This window comes from Centrocercus urophasianus, unplaced genomic scaffold, assembly GCF_019232065.1.
Source record: "Centrocercus urophasianus isolate 14NV4802_14NV808 unplaced genomic scaffold, USGS_Curo_1.0 seq_15, whole genome shotgun sequence".
In the NCBI taxonomy this organism is placed as follows: Eukaryota; Metazoa; Chordata; class Aves; order Galliformes; family Phasianidae; genus Centrocercus; species Centrocercus urophasianus.
This window is the reverse complement of record NW_024884697.1, coordinates 32,657,887-32,676,975: the sequence shown is the minus strand read 5'-3', so window position 1 is coordinate 32,676,975 and position 19,089 is coordinate 32,657,887. Positions and strand designations below refer to the sequence as shown.

The window sequence follows — 19,089 nt, the reverse complement described above, 5'->3', positions numbered from 1 at the left end:
TTCACAGTAGTGTCTTACAAGGTTTCATGGGTAGCATGTGTAAAGTTTGACACGACAGCTGTATCTTAGTTTGCAGACAGAGATGCAAGCTATGTTTTCTTTATTTGTTCTACTTGTTATGGTTAGTCAGATACAGAATTGTACAAAAACTGGAGTGTTTTGGAAAAAATCAGAAGTCTTTATTTTAGTTTCCTGCCTTACCTACAAGAAAAACTAAGCATAAGAAGCTCTTCTGTACGTGCGTATGTATGCATCTGTGCATCTATGTATTGTGCAATGGGAAAAATGGTGTATTGCAGGATCTCTGTGGAAGAGTTAGCATATTATTTGCACTGTTTTGGGGGTCTGTCCTATCTTGGGAGATAAGTTTTAAAAGTTACTGTTCTGGAGTTCCATTCCTGGAATGAAATGCAGGCAGAAGTCTGCAGACATTTCACAGTTGTGCTGTTTTGAGGCAGTTTTCAGGAGCCATCTTTCCGTAGAAATTGGATGTCTAAGGCCCAAGTTGCCAAACAAGCTGTCAGATTGTGTTTATATACTCCTGAGCTCTGAATCCTTGTGCTGACACCAGAGGATGGAGATTTGAGTTTTCAGTAGCTCTTTTCAATGCCACCTGAATTTATTATGAAGTAGTCATTTTTCAGGTAACAAAGATAAGAAATGGCAGAGCCCAGACTTGGTTGGAACTCAGGCTAACCTCAAAGAGGTAGATCCAGGGTCATCTGCACAGGCTCTATCAACCATTTCCCCTCACTGGATTAAGTTCAGTAGTAGGTAAATCGGGTTTTAGATTAACAGTGCAAGGAAAAAAAAAAGATGGAGATAAATGAGGAGAATGGGATTCAATGCAACTTTTGAGTGGAGGAGAGATTTAGTTAAAAATGAAAGATGTCTGAGCCTGAGACAGTGTTAGTAGAAGAAAGAGTGCCTCAAGTCTCGAGGGAAGTCTTTTAAGCAAGAAGTGTTTAGGCAGGCCTTGGAGTCTGAACATGAGTGAAAACCCGAGGAGAAAAGTGCACACATGGATTGTGAGTAAATCCCCACCCACACTGTTTTGAGTACTTTGAGAGGTGGTTCCTCGCTGGCTGGTAGGCAGCTCTGAGCTGAGAAAGCTGATGTAGTTAAGGTTGCAAAGTATGAAATTAGGTAGAGGCAGCTCCTAAGCTTTTGATCTGCAGAGCATGAGTGCATTAGTGGCAGATAAATGAGCTGCAGGAATTAGGTGAAAAGAGGAAAACGAAAAAATTGGGCCAGTCAGTTAACAAGAATATGAAATAACTTGTGTATTGGAGAGGAGATAGACAATGCATTCATTTAAAGACTGTCATGTCTTCATTTTCCATTTGGAGGTTGAGAGGTCCCTCTGATTTCATTGTCACTCATTCTGCTAGCATCCTCTTGAAATTATTCCTGTTTCTTACTTTTGTAAGTTGATTATTCTAAAAGTGAGTGTGTAAAATGCCATCAGAAGCTTTTTTCTTATTTTTTACAGCAGTTTCATCTTTCTCTGTGAATTCTATGAGCTTTTGTCCAATTAGTAGCCCAGCGCTTCCAGTGCCATGCTGTTATTGGCAATAAAGAAAGACATTACTATTTTTTTTTTAATTATTTTATTTCTGTTCTTGTCCCTCTAACCCTCTAATTCCAGCTGAGCCAGATAAAATAAGAACAACTATTGCTCACTCTGTGGCCTGAAACATGCAGGTACTCCATGGGCAATGGAAAAGTAGGAGCCACATATGTTATAGCATACTGTAAAGTAAGTCAGGCCTTGGAGACTGCCACTGACCCTTTGAACAAGAACATTATTTAATTTTTAAACAGTTGTTTTATTATTAAAGAAACTAGCACTCTCTACTACTCTCGCTCCCTGAATATTGCTGGCAGTGTATAATGCGGGCTTATTCTCTTCCAAAACATATTTTAGGGTAGAGTCTCACATGTCATTAAGCTTATTAATATTTTCTGTATTCCAGCCACCCAGAGAGAATTACAAACACTGTCAGTGACTTTGAGCTTTTCAGCCATCGTTATCAGAGCTTGCTAACTGGCACTGATTTTAGTTCTCCCATAAGATCTGAGATGAAAAAAGGTTACTCCCCTAAATGAAGCATGAACAAAGCCAGGCTGCAAATGTTATGCAATATTCGTACAACAGAATTCTGAAGCCAAGACTGTGCTTCAACACTGTGTGTGTATGCTTCTATGCTGTGGGTGGTTTACTTATGATATTATGATATTGCTCTGAATGAACGATAATTGGCCTACTCAGCTGTAGGGCACCTTGGATGTTCCTGCTGTGCCTTTCAGACACTGCAGAAATTTTCTTCTTACCTCTCTTCCTCACTGCTGCTTCCCCTTTTGTAACCACTGACCTATGATTCTGCTCTCTGTTACCATTTTAAAAAATATGTAATCAATATTCCTGCAAAATTTATATTGGTATTATGAATTTGTTGTGATCAAATTGTCTTTAAAGTACAAGGAAAGTGGATGACACCAATAAGCAGTCTCCCACCTCCGAAATGTTAGTATTTAAATAAACATGTGTGCAAGGGAGACTTAGGTAATCATCTAGCTGGTGTTAAACATGAGCAAATGAAAATGCCCCAATGAAGGAAATTAAAAATGATAGCAAGATAGCCTAAGGCGTATTCTAGCACGTGACTGGTCTGGTGTTGCTTGGTACAGTACACAAGCAATGAAGAACAGTACCAAAATTGGCTTTTTTAAAATCTCTTCCTATGACCAACTGGACAATAAAATGGACAATGAAAAGGTATTAGTGGAGAGAAATATGGAGGGAAGATAGAGGTGGAGAAAAGCTTCCCCACTCTCAGCAAGTCTTTCTCTTGTGCTCCACAAAGAACTAGCCATTTCTGAGCTTGGTGCGTTTGGTTCCTGTATTGCTTGAGGCCATGGAAAAGGCAGACAGTTGGAGAAGGTCAACCACCTCCCACTGGGAAAGCATGAGAAGGGAACCAGAGGGGTCACAGTACGACAGACTACTGTGAGTGTTGCTGTCACAGACAGGATATGATGGATAGGATATGATGGTGCCACTGGACTGTCAGGAGTTTGGGCAGCTTTAAGTCTTACAGAGAGGACGTTTTAATGGACACAAAAAATGCTCTTTCTGAGATGATGTTCATTTTTAAAAAGTAGTCCTTAGGAATACAAAAAGCAAACCACATGAAAGATGACAAGTTTCATGAAGTGCTTAGGATGCTCTTTGACAGTAATGAGTAGTTTGTAGGTTAATGAAGGAGAGTGGATGTGAACGCATGTAGCATCCCTGAATGCTTTTTGCACTGCTTCCTCCTCAGTTAACAAGTGCTGTAAAGGGCTTTGCAAAATAGTCTCAATGGAAAGTGTTGCTGCTATAGCCACAGGTCTTAGAAACAAAACTCATCCAGCATGTTAGAAATTCTGCCTGCTTATCCAGGCTTAAATCTGTACAACAAGACGTGGACTTTAAGTGCCCTGCAAAAAATGTATTGAGTTTGATTTTCACATTTCAGCTCTGTAGCTTTCCAAAGGAATGGCAAATACTTCAGCCCTTCCTGATGTAAACCTATGGTATGTCTGACACCTGAAATATTGAGCCATATCTGGAAAAAATGCTCCATTTGCTTTCTGTGGGTTGCAAAAGTTCCGTGTGAAGGTAATGAAAAAAGATGTGAGGGACAGGAAAGAGCAGTTTTTTGATCAAGACAAATTATTTCAATGAAATATTAGCTTATCTTGTGACAGAAGTGAGATAAATTTAGATCTCTTAATGCATTACTACAAAAACATGAAAACTTTGCAAGGGAAGGGTTGTGATATTTGAGGAGCTATACATTTATTTACTGATGTGAACTAGTGCAGACTTGCTATATGCTCATATATATATATATGTGTGATATATAAATATTTATTGCTTTCAGTCAGAGAATCACAACAATAGAGAAGGCTACATGGAACTGCTATACGCAGCTTTAAAGTGAAAAGATTATTAGCCCTACATGTCATAGGAAGGAAGCTCAGCAAGAAGGAAATTAGTATGAGATAGTAAGGCATCCAGTTTTTCTCACTTATGTTATTGCTAGAAGATACAGCAGCATCCAGGCAAGATCAATGGCAGTCTTGTAGAGATGTGTGGTTCAATTGGTTCAGCTAGCTCTTTAAGGTCAGACTGCCTCCTTGTCTGTCTCTTTAAAGCCACTCCAAAAATTGGTAGTTTGGAATGACTTCTGAAAAAAGAAAGAAGGCATAAGAAATCTTTCAGTTAGAGAAACATGTAACACAGACAGTAGCAACAGGACTCAGTGTTCCTACAAGAACACGCTCTCTGTACATCAGTACTTCCCACACTGAGGTACAAGAGGGCTTTATAGGAGAAGAAAAAAAAAATGAAACAAAAAAGAAAAGTCATAATAGAATAGAGAGTTTGATTTCCTGTGGATTTTATGTCATTTTTGATTGCAAGCTATCCCTGAAGCCTTTTCCTATTTTAGGGCATTTTGTAAGCACTGTTCTCCAAGTAGTTTCTCTGTTGCCTCAAGCAGACAGCTCTCTCTTCTTGGCCTGCCCCACTGTGTGAGTCCTAAAGTGGTTTTCTGTCCTCCAGCATCTCCCAGCTGTTGAACTGGATTTAACAATTAAGCCATGAGGCTATACAAGTGTTAGTAGATGCATACGTTTCTGAGTATATGAACATATATATGTAAAGTGACCAAGCGTGCTTCCTATCCACTGGAAATCAGGCTTTAAAAAAAATTTCTTTTAACCTTCAAAATAATTTGTGATTTTTGTTTGAGGTGAGCAAAGGTTGTCACACTTATTTTATACAAAACTTTTTGTATATCGTATAGCGTATTTATATCCCATAAGAACCTCCTGCTGCCAGTGATTAAACGTGGCAAATAAAAAAGATGTCCTGCTTGCTAACAGAAGAAATGTATTAGCATGCAGAAGGCAATGCTGCTACCTATGGGAGGTTTTAATCACGCCTTGTGTACTGATTGAGATGCAGTGCTCAAAGGTGAGAAAAATTATTAACAAAATCAGAAATCTGGAGCATTTTTCATGCAAACATTCATCAGTATATCTTATGTAATTACATAGCCAATAAATCAACGTAGTCTGTAAGTGCTTCAGTCACGGCGTAAATATCTTAATGACTGAAACATCCTTACACATGAATAATTTATACCTGTATCATTCATTTTTCATAGCTATGCTTTACTTCAACATGATGAACTAATCCCTCTCTGTCAGGGAATGTGTGCTTGATTATTGCCCTCTGATTTCTCTTCCTTGTGTTTATTATCCACAGTTAGACACACTCCACTTCTTCTTTTCTGGTTTCTAATGTAGTTATCTTATTTATTCATCCTGTCGTTCTTCGTTTGCCTTCCCAGTGCATTTTAACAGGCACCTGGGAAATAATGGTGGGGCATAAGCTGATGGTGCATTTCTCAAATAATTCTGTAGTGACATCTTGAAAGATTTATTCATTCTTGACAGATTATATTTGAATATATAGCTTCCCTCCCTCTCCTCAAGGCAATTGCTATGGAACAGACCTGTGATGAGCAGTAACAACCTGAGCTTTATCATTTTCTGGATCCATCTGAGTTCAAACTTTTGTCGCAGTACTCATGACAAGCATGCTTAGTGACCTCTTCCCATATGTTTGTAAATATGAGCTTGTTTGTAGTTTCAGAAAATGCTGAAATATTGAAGAAGAAAAAAAACTCTTCCTCAGCACAGGAATTGGGAATTCTTAAATTCTGCTCTGCTGCACATGCTTATTTGGCTGTATGCACCCTACCCAACTTAGGCACTAAACCAAAACATCTAAGCCATCTGTTTGATTGCCATAAGGGTTCCTCTTTAATTACTGGAAGAAGACAGGTAGCAGCAGAGGGCCGTTCACCCAGCTCTAAATCTATTAGTATCTGAAGAACCAGACAGTAGTGCTTCTGGGTGGACTCTCTTTTGGGATCATAATTTAAGGTTTGGTTCAGATTTATAGAGAACCTTATTTTGATGGTATCTGTGGAAGTTCAGCCTTTGTCAGTCCCAGACAAGCTGAAAAGTAAATACCTCAGAATTAATGGGTGCTTTGAAAAACACTGAGTCTCTCTTTCTAGCTCTCAAGTTTCTAACTGGAAAAAAAACGAGGATTGTAAAAATTGTCTGAAGTTGTGGGAGAAAACTGTGTTTTGTAATTCTTAACCGATGTTTTATTTGTATTGTATGTTCCATCCAAGCACATTTTTCTCTTCATGTCTGTCCAGTTTACCTACATTACTCTCCAGCTGTGAAGAACACCTCACATGACTGTTGAAGATGTCATTTCGTTTCTTGTATCATCATATGTAGCTTGTTAAATTTGTACAACAATATACAGCTTCACAGTCTTCTGTGACAGAATGACATTTTTGGACTACTTTTTTTAGGTTCAAGACTGCATGCAATATCTTGATCCCTAACTTTTGCATGCTCCAGCTGCAGCTTTTTTACAGCTTCTGAGAGATGTCACAGGTGTATATTTTCCTTGCATTCTTACAGCAGGCTCCAGTACCCTGTGTATATGAAATCTACTGTCGTGTAGTAGAACGTTTGGTAGCTTTACTCCAGCATGTCTCTACTTCTACATTTTCTTTTATTCTGATCATAAGTATCTTCAGTCTTCTGATGTCATTTACTTCTATGATTTGCCTCAGTCTTTTTACATCCTTACAGGACCCCTTCACTTACTGTATGTAACTAAGGTCATTTGTTGATAGATGGGATCAGCTGGTAAGTACTATCAGGCAGTCTTCAGAATGCGCTTCACCCTTATCACTGAATGCCTTATTTTGACATTTATGAAGCAGCCTGCTGTCTTCTTCCTTCGTTCTGTCTAGCTCTTGTCTCTCTTGAGCATAGTTCTTCAACACAGTCATTAGTCTTGATCATGATTTAAGGTTTGGTTTTGTTGCTGCCTGTTTTTTCTGCTTTCTTTTTTCACTGTTTGGTCATCTACTTATTGGTGACCTGTTGGAAAGTGGTACTTTCACAGATTCACAGAATTCTAGGAAGGGACCTTAGAGATCATCTAGTTCAATGTCCCTTGCCAAAGCAGGCTTCCTAGACCAGGTTGCAAGGGTAGGCATCCAGTTGGGTCTTGAACATCTCCAGAGAAGGCAACTTCACAGTCTTTCTGGTCAACCTGTTCCAGTGCTCCATCACCCTTACTTTATCCCATGACAGTTCTTGATGCCTAAACTGGGGACATTCCAGAATTTTTTTGTGTGTGTCAGATTGTCTGATAAGAGAAATAGAATGAACAGAAATTTTATTTGGAGAGAAAAAAAATATGAAAATGGCATAAAGACTACATTGGTATTGTACTGAATTTTTGTTGTCTAATTCTAACAGATTCAGTTTCAACAGCGTCTGGACCACTACTTGTTGAAGTTGCCAAAACTCCTGGTGCTGCTCTTGGGGTTGCACTGTCCACTTCGATGTGCTGCAACAAACAGGTCATTGTCATAGACAAAATCAAATCTGCAAGTATTGCAGACAGGTGAGTGTGACATAGAGCTGACATTGCAGATCCATGCATTCTTTTTTTCTTTTTTTTCCTACTTTTGCTTTGATTGGTTTTGTTTTGAAGAAACTTTTCCTTATTTTGATGAATTTGACTGAGCCATATGTTATCAGGGTTGCTAGGTCTTAAAATTAGCACTTTGTCAGATCATTATTCCATACTGCAGAGTTTAAGAGTTTCAGGGCACCATTTACGTTAGCTTGTTCAGAGTTTTCAATTATATAAGCGAGACCAAATGTAATACATGGCTGTTGGTTGCTCTGTACAATACAGAAGTTTAGAGGTCTGTTCTGGCTTAAATATAATGCTGCAGCAGAAATTAATATTTTTAAAGAAATAAATACACCACTGGAATTCATAAAGTAAGCTCACAATATGGAACAGCTGTCAAGGGAAATAAATTTTGAGGCTTTGCAACCTTGAAGTGTTCTTTTAGAATATACCATTTATTCTTGTGTTACAGTGAAATCGAACTTCTGTCTGGATTTTCTTATTAACATTTTAGAATACAATTGAGGTATTAAGAAGACTGGTTTCTGTATTTCAGAGTTATTTTGCTGTAATTTTTCAACTTCATTTAAACTCCATTCTACTGTGTTTAGCTCAGATTGTACATAGAATTGAGGGGGAAAAAATGCAAGTATTTTTTCCCTTGTGATCTAGAACTGTAGCAGAGCTGTGGGTTATTTATCTGTGCGTGTGTGTGTGTGCGTGTGTTCTTACATATACAGTATGTTTCTATATACATACCTCTATCTAAAAATTCCCTAAATATTACGTTTCAGCAAATTCCTCCTGCATGTTCCCAGTCACCCTACCTTGTAACACCTCTTTGACAATGGTGCTTTGGGTAGCACCCACTTGTAGCAGTGAGTCTACAGCTCCTCTGTGGGCTTTTCCCTACAGTAGAAACTTTGAGAGTGACGGCCATTGATCCAGGGGTGTTCTCCAGTTCAATGGTGCAGGATGCTTTAATTTTCTCCCTCTGTTTTTTCCCATTTCGCAGGGGGTAACCAATTAAAGGAGCTGTCCACTTGACTGGTACGTCGGGATGCTGACTGCTGTGTTTGCATTTCTCAACTCATCCAGTAGCCAGTCTCTTGAGTGCAGCGAAATTTAGCAGATAGTCCCCTCCCCACCCAACTCCTTAAGTCACCATGCTAGCCCTGGTTTCATTATTTGTTTGACTACTGCATAATTTCATCATCATTTACAGCTTTTGTACTAATAAATGTTTGAATTATAACTCAAAAAATGATGAACTGGGTGCTTGTGTGAGGGATATGTGACCAAGTTATTTGAGTCTCCTTAAGTTCTTCTCATTTATTCTGCCGCCATTTGCATATATTTTAGTAGTCAGCTGCCCCATTGCAGTTCTGTGAGTGATGTCTTGGCATATGCTGTATTAACTGAATTGTTTTTAAGGTTTGTACTAATAGATGTTAAGTCTCACCAGTGACAGTGCCTACAAAACAAATCTCTCTCGAAAAAGAAAGAAAACGCTCATAGTTGTCATGACCAGTTTGAAGGCAGTAAAACTCATTTTCCCAGCAGAGAGCATGCCTGATCATACTGAGTTTTTCCCCTTTTGTATAGATGTGGTGCTTTACATGTAGGAGACCATATTCTGTCCATTGATGGCACCAGCATGGAGTACTGTACGCTGGCAGAGGCAACGCAGTTTCTTGCTAATGCAGCGGATAATGTGAAACTTGAGATCCTTCCTCACCACCAGACACGGCTAGCACTGAAAGGCCCAGAGCATGGTAAGAGAATCTGTAACACCAAATTCCACTTTATTTTCCTGTCTTTTACTTTGTCTGCACTTGCTGTATGGCCATGAAAGCTATGATCGCAATCGTGTCTGTAGATGTTGCTTCATCTCCCCAGGTTATGCTTCTGCAGTTTCTGAGCAGCTCTGTGTCTTCTCAGTGTTAATGTATCTTCTGAGTTCCTACAGATAGAGAAGGAAATGTTTTACAGATAAATGGTTCTGCACACTTGTAAATGTACATACAGGCACCTGTTGACTCTACTGTTGCAATCACTGAGCGGATAACTAGGTGCTTCAGTGGATGATTCTCTGAGTGGATTCTTCAAATTAGAGAAGGAAGGGAGGGACACTGATTGATTTCAGCATACTGAATTCATAATTTGTTATAACCTCTTCAGTAGTTTACTTGTTCTCCCTTGAAATGCTTCAAAAATAATTATTTTCTCTTGCTGTTGGAATATTATTCATTGCCATCATCTTTTAAAAATACTTCTGAGATTACTTCATGGGAGAATTGACAGTTCTTATGAAAAAGATTTGTTTGGGAACAGTTCCCGAGATCCCAGCCCTTTTTCACCATGTTGCCTATTTCATAACAGCATACTTAAAGAGAATAACTTTCCATTTTCAAATCAGATATGTGTAGAATGTCTTAGTGTTTGAAGTTTGAAAATGGGAGCTACCTGTCTTGTCTTCTAACTAATCCTGAAAAAGTGGATAATTCACAGTATTCATAAGTTCACGGTAAAATATCAGAATAATTGATGTCAAAGAAGTAACAAAGGTTATCAAATACACAGAGAATAGGTACCTGTGTTAAAGCATGAGTAAGTGATAGCAATTTCTGAGCCTTTAATATTGTGCCTCTGCCTCCTCTAGACCAACACAAGATTCCTGAGGCCTAGAAATTTTAGTGTTGATAAACATTGTTGGACATCTATCTGCTATCCAGGCTGTCCCTGGAAAAACAATGCTCTAGTCGGTTTGTCAGTGCTGGATATTGAGCTACTGTTGAGGAGATTCTAGTTTGTCCTAGGGTGAACAAAAAGTAACCCTTGCAATACCATGTTATTCCATTAGTTAACTGCATCTCTTTCCCCTTTTCAGTTAGGCTCCTGTGAGGAAGCAGGGAGTGAAACTGCAGAATACAGAGAACAGATTTTGTGATATAGTTCCTTTTCACTTTTGATAGTATGCTACAAACAGATCCTCCCTTTTTTATAGCAAAGACAGCACACGTTCAAACTTGGGCTAATGAGAAAAACATTTTAATAGGGTTTCTTTAGGGAAGATGAGTTCTAGGGCCAAAGATTTGTTTAGCTGACTGTATTTCCTGAAGCCTTTTGCCTCTTAGCAAAAATTTGAAGTGTTGCTGTTTACCTGCTAGTTGTCTTCAACTAATGAGGATGCTTGATAGAACAGTGCTCTTGCCAGACGTGTAAACTGTTAAAAATATCAAATCAAGGGGGTCTGCAAAGATGACATAAGTGTATCTTTTGGGGAAAAATCTCCCTACAGTAATAAAAATGCTTTCTTAAGTAAGCTGACATAACTAGAATTTTTACAGCCCTTTCCAGCCCCTCACCAGGTGGTGCTGCTCCAATATCACAACAATTTCAGAAGGTAATATGGTTTATGGAAGCAAGAATACTTTTGGAAACAACCTTTCATCAGGTGTGGTATGGCCTAGATGCTGCAGAATTTGAAAAGCTCCCTTTATGTGTCTGGGATAAGCTGAGTCATTAAGGCTGTATCTGTTGAGCTCAGTTATTGGACTTCTGGGAACATGTTAGGAATTTAAAATGGGCAGGGAAGTCAGTATATAAAATAAATTGAAATTTTAGCCCTTAAATAAAATGGAGAGCACTATAAAATATCAGATTTTTTTGTGTGTTTTTTTTTTCCTTTCCACTGTACTGCTAATATTCATTTCTCTTGCCGCCCCATTAGTTTTATGTTGGCTGCATACAACCCTGGTTTAGAATGGCTCAAATTACTAGTAAATTACTACTGTTACACAAGATAGGATTTCCTTTTACAGAACGTTTGTTGAGCTGGGATTATCCTTCTACAAGCTGAGCAAACTGAATTTGTGTACCTGACTGCTTTGTAGGACATTTTTATCTCTATTCTCAGTATGAAAATAAAACATGAAAAAAATCAAAGACTACCGGATGACTTCCTACTGGAAGCAGTCTTTTTAATTAAACAAGGCTCACAGCAACTTGAAAATAATGAAAATCCACCTGGCCACGTTGTTCTTATCAGATTTTAATTTTTATACCATAGTTAAATCCAGCAATCTCGATGCCTGTATACATAATCAGAGAGATATTTTCATTTGAGAAGATATGATAAGCCTGTAAGATACACAGTGCCTCGTCAGGCTTCTGCCTCTGTTTCTGGGATTTGTTTGACGTGTGAGATTTCCTGAAGTCCTTGAGGATGAGGCACTCAGAGAGGCAGGCTGGCTGGTGTATGCCACAGGTGTCTCGTATATCCCTTCCTGTAGGGACACCCTCACCTCATTTGTTACCTGTTGAGGAAAATAAATATTAAGATATTCATTCCTTTGTTTCAAGCACGTATCAGAGCAGCTCCAGGAGGGTGGGAGCAGGGGGTACCCTCAGGGAGGGATGCAGAGCACCCTGACCTGGGTCTAGGCCATGTTATGCCAGGGCCCATGGAGCCCCAGGCATGAAGCCACGAAGATGGAGTGGGCCCCTGTGCTCTCCTTTCCCTCATATTCTACAGTGTTGTGTCAGGCCTGGCTTTTCAGTCAGCAAATGGTTAACATATTCTGGTTGTTAACAAATCGTTGCTCCTGCAGTATAAAGTGAAACAAAACTGTAGCTTTTCTTCTGGCACTGTGTGGTGCTTGCTGCTGCAGCTTCCATTTTCCCCTGACTGTGTCATGAAGCAAGACATGAACACAAAGTGGCTCCAGCCTTAACTGACAGACTGCAGTTTACTGCTAAAGCCTGTCATGGGGTTGCTGTGTGCCTGCAGCCTTATAGGTGATAGCTTAGATTTCTCCATATGGGTGCACCTCTCTTTTTTTTCTTTTTTTTTTTTAAAGACAAAAATTCAGTGAGCAGTTCGCAGTTCATAGTGCTCCACTGTGGTTCGGCAAGAACACAACTACGTCGAGTTGAGTAATGACCAGATTGTATTTAATGAAGGAGAGTTTCAGTCATTTTCTTCTAATATTTGACGCATCAGCTGAAATACCTCCAGTCTTCTTGGTAAATACTGGCCTTCATCTTTGGCGTATGGACTCTCCATACTTAGAATCAGCAATCAAAACCTGTTTATCCAGAGAAACGTATTTTAATGTTTCAAAGACTAAGTTAAAAGAAAAATTTACACATCCAAATAATAAATAAGAGCTCTGGATTTTTGTTTTCTTTTTTGATGAGGCTCCAGGATAGCGTTTTTGTGCTGCTGGGCCAAGGAGCTTCTTTGTGGCATAGAGTTCATAGAGTCTACTGCCAACAATATATGCTGTCAAAATTAAAATGCCAGTGCAGTAAATTGAAATGACTGTCACATAGTGTGAGTATGGTATCTGAATATAGAGACTTACTAATCTCCAGTTAGTGATCATAGATGATACTTCAGTATTTTCTAAAGAAATTTGCAACCTTAGCTCCTAAAGCCAGAAGGAAATTAGAAACTGATTCCACACTAATCTTTTTAAAAATGAATACAAGAAAGCAAGCAAAAACAATCAGAAGTATTTATTCTTAGAGGAAACGTTATTTTTTTTCCCCAAGATAGCATCTCCTGTAAGAAGACAAGACCAGGTTATTAATCATTTCATTTATTTTATTTTCAATTCATTTTCATTTGGGGACTTTTTTTGTTTGTTTGTGTAATTCAGTTACCTTTCCCTCTTCTCTGGTCCTTTTGTTTTCTGATTTCCCATCATCCCTTCATGTGGGCAGTGAAGGTTGAAAGAAGCAACAGGCAACATACCTGGGATTCGTGTGCCAACAGCCACAGCAGTCTTCTCACCTACCACCATTATAACACCTACCACCCTGACCATTGCAGGATGCCAGCATTGAAATTCCAGAAAACGTCTCCTCAAAAAAGCCTTCGTAATGTTCCACTTCTTTTCCTGCTGACGTAGTCTCTCCTCTTCTTCTTTCTCCTTTCTCACTTCTTTTACTCATAGTTTTCTCATTTCAGGCACTAAAATCTTCTCAGTCTTATGGATGCTACACTTTTTCATAGCCATGCTAAGGTTATTTCTGACATTTTATGCCTTTTCTGTAACAAGACAGCCATTGTAGGCATGAAAAGGCTTGACAATTCTCGATGAACTCATTCTTCTGCTCTATGAGTAGACTATTAGGTTTGTGTAGTATATATAAAATGCAATATTTGCATGCAAAACATAGCTTACAAATCTTTTGTCAGAAATTACCTACTACAGAAAGACATTTCTAACATCAGTATATCTAGATCTAGTAGTCTGCATCAATTCATGGATATGTGTTGAAAATTTTGATTTAACATACTTCTCCTGAAGAAAGATGTGTATTATGAATGTAATTTCTGTATCTACAGTATCTTTGTTAGCTTTCAGCAGGTATTTTCATTGTATGCTACCTGTACTTTTACCCAGGGTCACCTATGCAGTTTAATGTTTTTGTTATCAGAAGTGCACAAACCATTCCTGTGCATCATACACATTGTTTGATTCATTGATGAGTTACAGGCATGTGCCGCACTCTTCTGTGAAGGTTGAGTGCTGTTTGCCAAGTGTTTGATTTCTTACAGCAGCTTTGGTGTCTTCATCCTTCTCTCCTACCTCCATGAGTGCATACAGCCTGAGTTCCCTGAACATGGGGACCTTACCTCGCAGCCTCTACTCCACCAGCCCACGTGGGACAATGATGAGGCGGAGGATGAAAAAGAAGGACTTCAAAAGCTCCTGTAGGTGGTAACAGCAACTGCTCAAAATGTGCAATAATGGGTGGAGGAGGGGGAAGATACAGAAGAAAGGTACAAAGTACTTTAATTAATTTATGTTAGGCAGAAAAGAGAACAATTGGTGTTTCTTTTAGATGTGGGGAAAAGACAGCATAAAAATATTTTTCCAAAGCTAAAATGTGATAAGTAGAGGCCATATGGCTGAACTATCTCATCTGGAATACATAAAGCAATATTTCCCTCAGTCAATCCTGCAATGCTTTGTCATGTTGTTACTGAAGTGATTTTCAAATTCCTTTTTCAAATCTTCCCATTTTCATTGGGGAATAAAATTCATAGCTGAACAGTCAAAAAGAGATTGCTGGTAAGTTCAGCTATCGTATTACAAAATGAGAAGAGCTTGCCACTGTACCTTATTGGTAGTTCTGATGTTATCATCTGCACCACATCAGGTACAATCATTTTTGTGAGAAAGAGTGACAAATAACAGTGAAAACGAAATAATTGTCTCTGGCCACTCTATGAAATTCAAAGCATGAATTTCCCGTGAGTCAATGATTTCTCAAGCCAGAATGAATATATGTCAGTCTGTTCCACTTGATATATTGGAAGCATGCACTGGGCCAAGAGCACAGCTGTATAAATGCGCAGTTTCCCAGGCTCCATGTACAAGTCATCTCTCCTTTTGCTTATGTGTCAACCTGTGACCTTCAGCATCAATATCAGCTCAGTTTCTTCAGAACAAGGAAGTGCAAAATACTGTGTAATCATCTGATGCATCTAATAATGTTCACAGATCCACTGTGGAAAAACTGAACTACTGCACATTACACTGCTGCTGCCCTGTACTAAAGATTTCCCATGGTCATAGCAAAATCAGAGCAGAACAGCAGTCTCCAACCAAGCCCAGGCACTATGGAAATGAGAGGAAGAGTTTGAGAGAGGAACTGAGGTTTTGCATTCTTGCATTTTTTTGTTGTTTGCTTGTTCTTATTTCTTTTGTAAAGCAAATATTTTTGCATAACTTTACATTTACTTGCATTTTTTATTTTATTCTGATCAGCCATTTATCACAACTCATTTTGACATAATAGCTTCTAATGCATCCTTTGATGTCATGGGGAGATAGCATGTCCATCCATTCTATGAGTAGTCAGTAGAAATCAGTAGAAATCCAGCTCTTACGTGTCCTCGTATGAGAAACAGCAGTAGTTTTTCACTTACCCTAACTTATATGAATGATAAAATAATGCTGGATGAAAAATACAGTTCTTAGCCTGTGCTCTATTGTAACAGTTGCCTACAATAAGGGACTGTTAATCCTTCTGTGATTTTAATATTATGCATCTTGGAGACAGCTGTTACTTATGTTGTTGGATTTTTCAGATATTTTTCATTTGGTACCCTGCAATTTGTTGCCCTGCAAAGGCTCAAAGGAAGGCCAATAACATTAGATTAAAACGAGACAGCCATATGAGCACTGCAGCCCACCTCAGATGTTCTTAAGGTTAGAAGTCTCTGGAGATGAGAGTATGCAACGATTAAACAAATCTCTAGCTAGCACATTTTAGAATAGGCTTTATTGTGGAGTGGTTTATTCTGTATCTGCCTGACCATGAGATCTGAATATGCAGCATTGAGAAATACGTGGAACTAGCCCTGTCACTGGCTGGGCAGAGTCTGACTGTGCTTTACTGTAAGCAGTGATTCCCTTAACAACCCTGAGTCAGAAATAACTTTAGAGGAACTGGCTGGCCACCCAGGCTTGCTTGCCCTGTCTGAGCTTGCTTTTCAGCCTACGTGGAATTCCTTACTGCTGTTACTAGACTTCTGCCTGTACTTGTGCCTGCAATAACAACCAGCTTAAGAGATGCTCAGTGGAGTAAATGTGCTACAAGTGACCATGACAGAGAAAGACTGGTCCTGTTCCTTTCCACCACCTATCAACAAGGCTTGGCAAACGTTACTCCTCTCCCTTTGCGGGAGACTCGTGAAAGCCAGGTAGCACTGACTGCTGTCCTTTTCATAGAAAAGGAACAGCACGTTCTCTTAATTTTAGTGATCCTTTTGTTGTTGTTGTTAAAAAGTCGAGGATTTTTTTAAGGTAAGAATAAATCTTTTGGATGGCATTTGGGAAGAAAAGGATGTATTGATGAAGAGTGCTGTAAAGTTTACATTGCCAATTATTTAGGAAAAGCTGCATAAATTGATGTGATCATCCCAAAATTTATAATGATGAAGCATGACGGTACAGAAGGCTTACAGCACTTTTATAGCCAGGAGTTGCAGTCATTGCATTAATTATGCAGATCTTTCCAACTATGTGGCTGTATAAATTGAAGGCATGCCCTGCTGTCATGTGCTTTATTTGTGCCACTTGTTTCCCATCTTTATTCTTCCTCTGCTTTTTTGATTTTAAATGGTACTCATTGTGAAAATGCTTAGACTATTATTTGGTTAAAATTTAAATCCTGAGGTATTTGTAATAATACTTGAAAGTCAGACATAAATTTATAACAACTTACTTGATAGTTACTAGGCACGTATACTTCTCAGCACTTCTAAGCCAGCTGCTAGGAGGAGGAACAAGTAACAACTTCTGTTTTCCAAGGTTCAGAGTAGGACACTGTATACTTACTTACCTTTGATAACATGTTTGCTTCTCTTACAGCTGCAGGAATAATAGTAACAAGTACATAATCTTCACATTAAAGACTATGATTTACATATTCTATGGATACAGTAAACCAGCCCATATAATTGTCACTAAGAATCAGATACAAATATGCTAAATACACAAAGATACAAAGATGCTAAAATGTACCCTGTATCACTAGCAGACAGCTGCACTGTAGCCCCTTACCCGTTCATGCACCATTCTTAAAGCACTGGGTTTCCTGGCAAAGGCAGCTCCCTGGTGACTGAAGCTTCATGTGCACTAAAAAAACAGGGCAGTGTTTCTTGCTGCAGTCACTGTTGAATTACAAATTCCAGTAAGTTTTAAGTTGTGGTTTTGGATATCTGTGACATTCTATGGAGAGTTGGAAGATAGCTTTTGTTATGTGATTTGGGAAGAGTGTTTTCATCTCTGCTGTTTTTATTACTTTTTCTTTGGGAGAGGGAGGAGTTCCTAAAGGTCACTTGCAAGTGTCCTCATCACCAAAATATTGGTCAGGGTGAGTTTTAAATCCCACAGGAATTAACTTAGTTTCACAATTTAATTTGGAACAACTGTCCTGAAGGTTTCAATGAAAGTTATGAGATCTTTAAGTTCCTGGTAGAGCACTAGAAAAAGAGCAAGAAAGTTAGCTTTATCTATGTGCCTACTGCAGAGGACAAATGGACACACAAGTGAAAGGAAACAAAGATTCAGCTAATAAGGAATTTGTGTGTAATCTTAAAGACATGGAGAGTGGAACTTTCTGGTTTAAATGCCCTAAATTTCAATATTTCTGGAAGGTGGGTTAGGGAACCTATTGTTATTAGCTCTCAGTTGATCTATTCTAGTCATATCTTAGCCATTGCAGCGTTGAGGACTTGATAAACTTAGTTTTCAAATGCAGAAAATGCTAAACCTAATGGCCATGTCTAAGAATAGATTATTATTTTCTTTTGCGTATCTTACTTAGCGTAGATAAAGGAAAAACTATTGACTAAAAAGAATAATGCAGTATTCTTACCAAGGAAAAATAATATAAGAAATGTGAGAATTCACAGTAATTTAGTAAGGAAAAGATGGTTGGTTTCAGAGTCAATTGTATTAATGAAAGCAGCTTTGCTGGGAGAAGATTGAAACTCATGAGATTTTGCCAAGTGAAACTTCTGGAGTCATCATTGCTGACTGTTCCACGTTAGTCAGACTTGGTACTATTTCAGAGCAAGTCCATTACTTGCAGTCCCAAATAAATATTCACAGAACCTCTGTAATCTTTGTATAATTCTGCTAGTGTTATCTATAATGTAAAAAGGAGGACAATTTTTCTTCCATACCTAAAACAAAACAAAACAAAACAAAAACAACATTTAAAAACAAAGAAAGAACCAAACAAAAAAGCAGAAACGTAAGCTTTTATGTAATTCTTGGTAACTAATACAGGCAACGGTGGGTCTTGAGGAACATTAGAGAGGTGATAGCATAGATTCATAACATGAGAAGGTTAAATATCTTCTTCAGCATTAATGATTGTTATTACAGTACTGTAACGTTCCTGTCTGAGCAGGAATGGGAGAAAATGTAACTTTTTGTGTACGGCAAATTGAAAAGACAGTATTCTGTCACGGGAGGAATTGAAACAGTGATTCAAACAAGACCTTTTTTAGGAAGAGGCAAAACAAACAAACAAAAACAATTTTATTTCATACATAATTGCATTGAATCTCGATGTTAATTTTATTTGGATTTATTCTGTAATACTTCCTATTCAGAATGAGAATAGAGAAAGGGACTAATAAGGAGTACAGGCATCTTGAAAATATAGAAGTAGATGCCCATGTTTTTCAGTGGAGGGTTCCCCAGTTCCTTTTGAGAGATCCCATGGAAGTTGTTTTTTTTTTTCCCCACAATCTCTTTAGAGTTACGTGCTGCTAAAACAGAGAGGCTACTTCAGCTTAGATTACCCAGTTAGCCTGGCATATTGCTGACATGTAGTAAACATGTGTTAGTTGATGTGTACAAGAAAGTGTACAAGAAAAAGGAATCCTTTCTTGTAAGCAAGACTGGAGTGTGTGCCTTGTTGCTAAAAACATTGCATTGCTGTGAGACGTTCAAAAGAGCTCATGGGAATCAACC

General features: G+C 38.5%; 1 protein-coding gene across 1 annotated transcript in view; it reads left to right on the top strand.

Annotated features, from left to right (window-relative positions):
• Positions 1-19,089, top strand: part of GRIP1 (glutamate receptor interacting protein 1) — a 105,420-nt gene that overhangs the window by 50,971 nt on the left and 35,360 nt on the right. The window contains exons 8-9 of the mRNA XM_042815873.1: positions 7,414-7,561; positions 9,182-9,351. Coding sequence (XP_042671807.1) covers positions 7,414-7,561; positions 9,182-9,351 — 318 coding nt within the window. The remainder of the gene's footprint in view (positions 1-7,413; positions 7,562-9,181; positions 9,352-19,089) is intronic.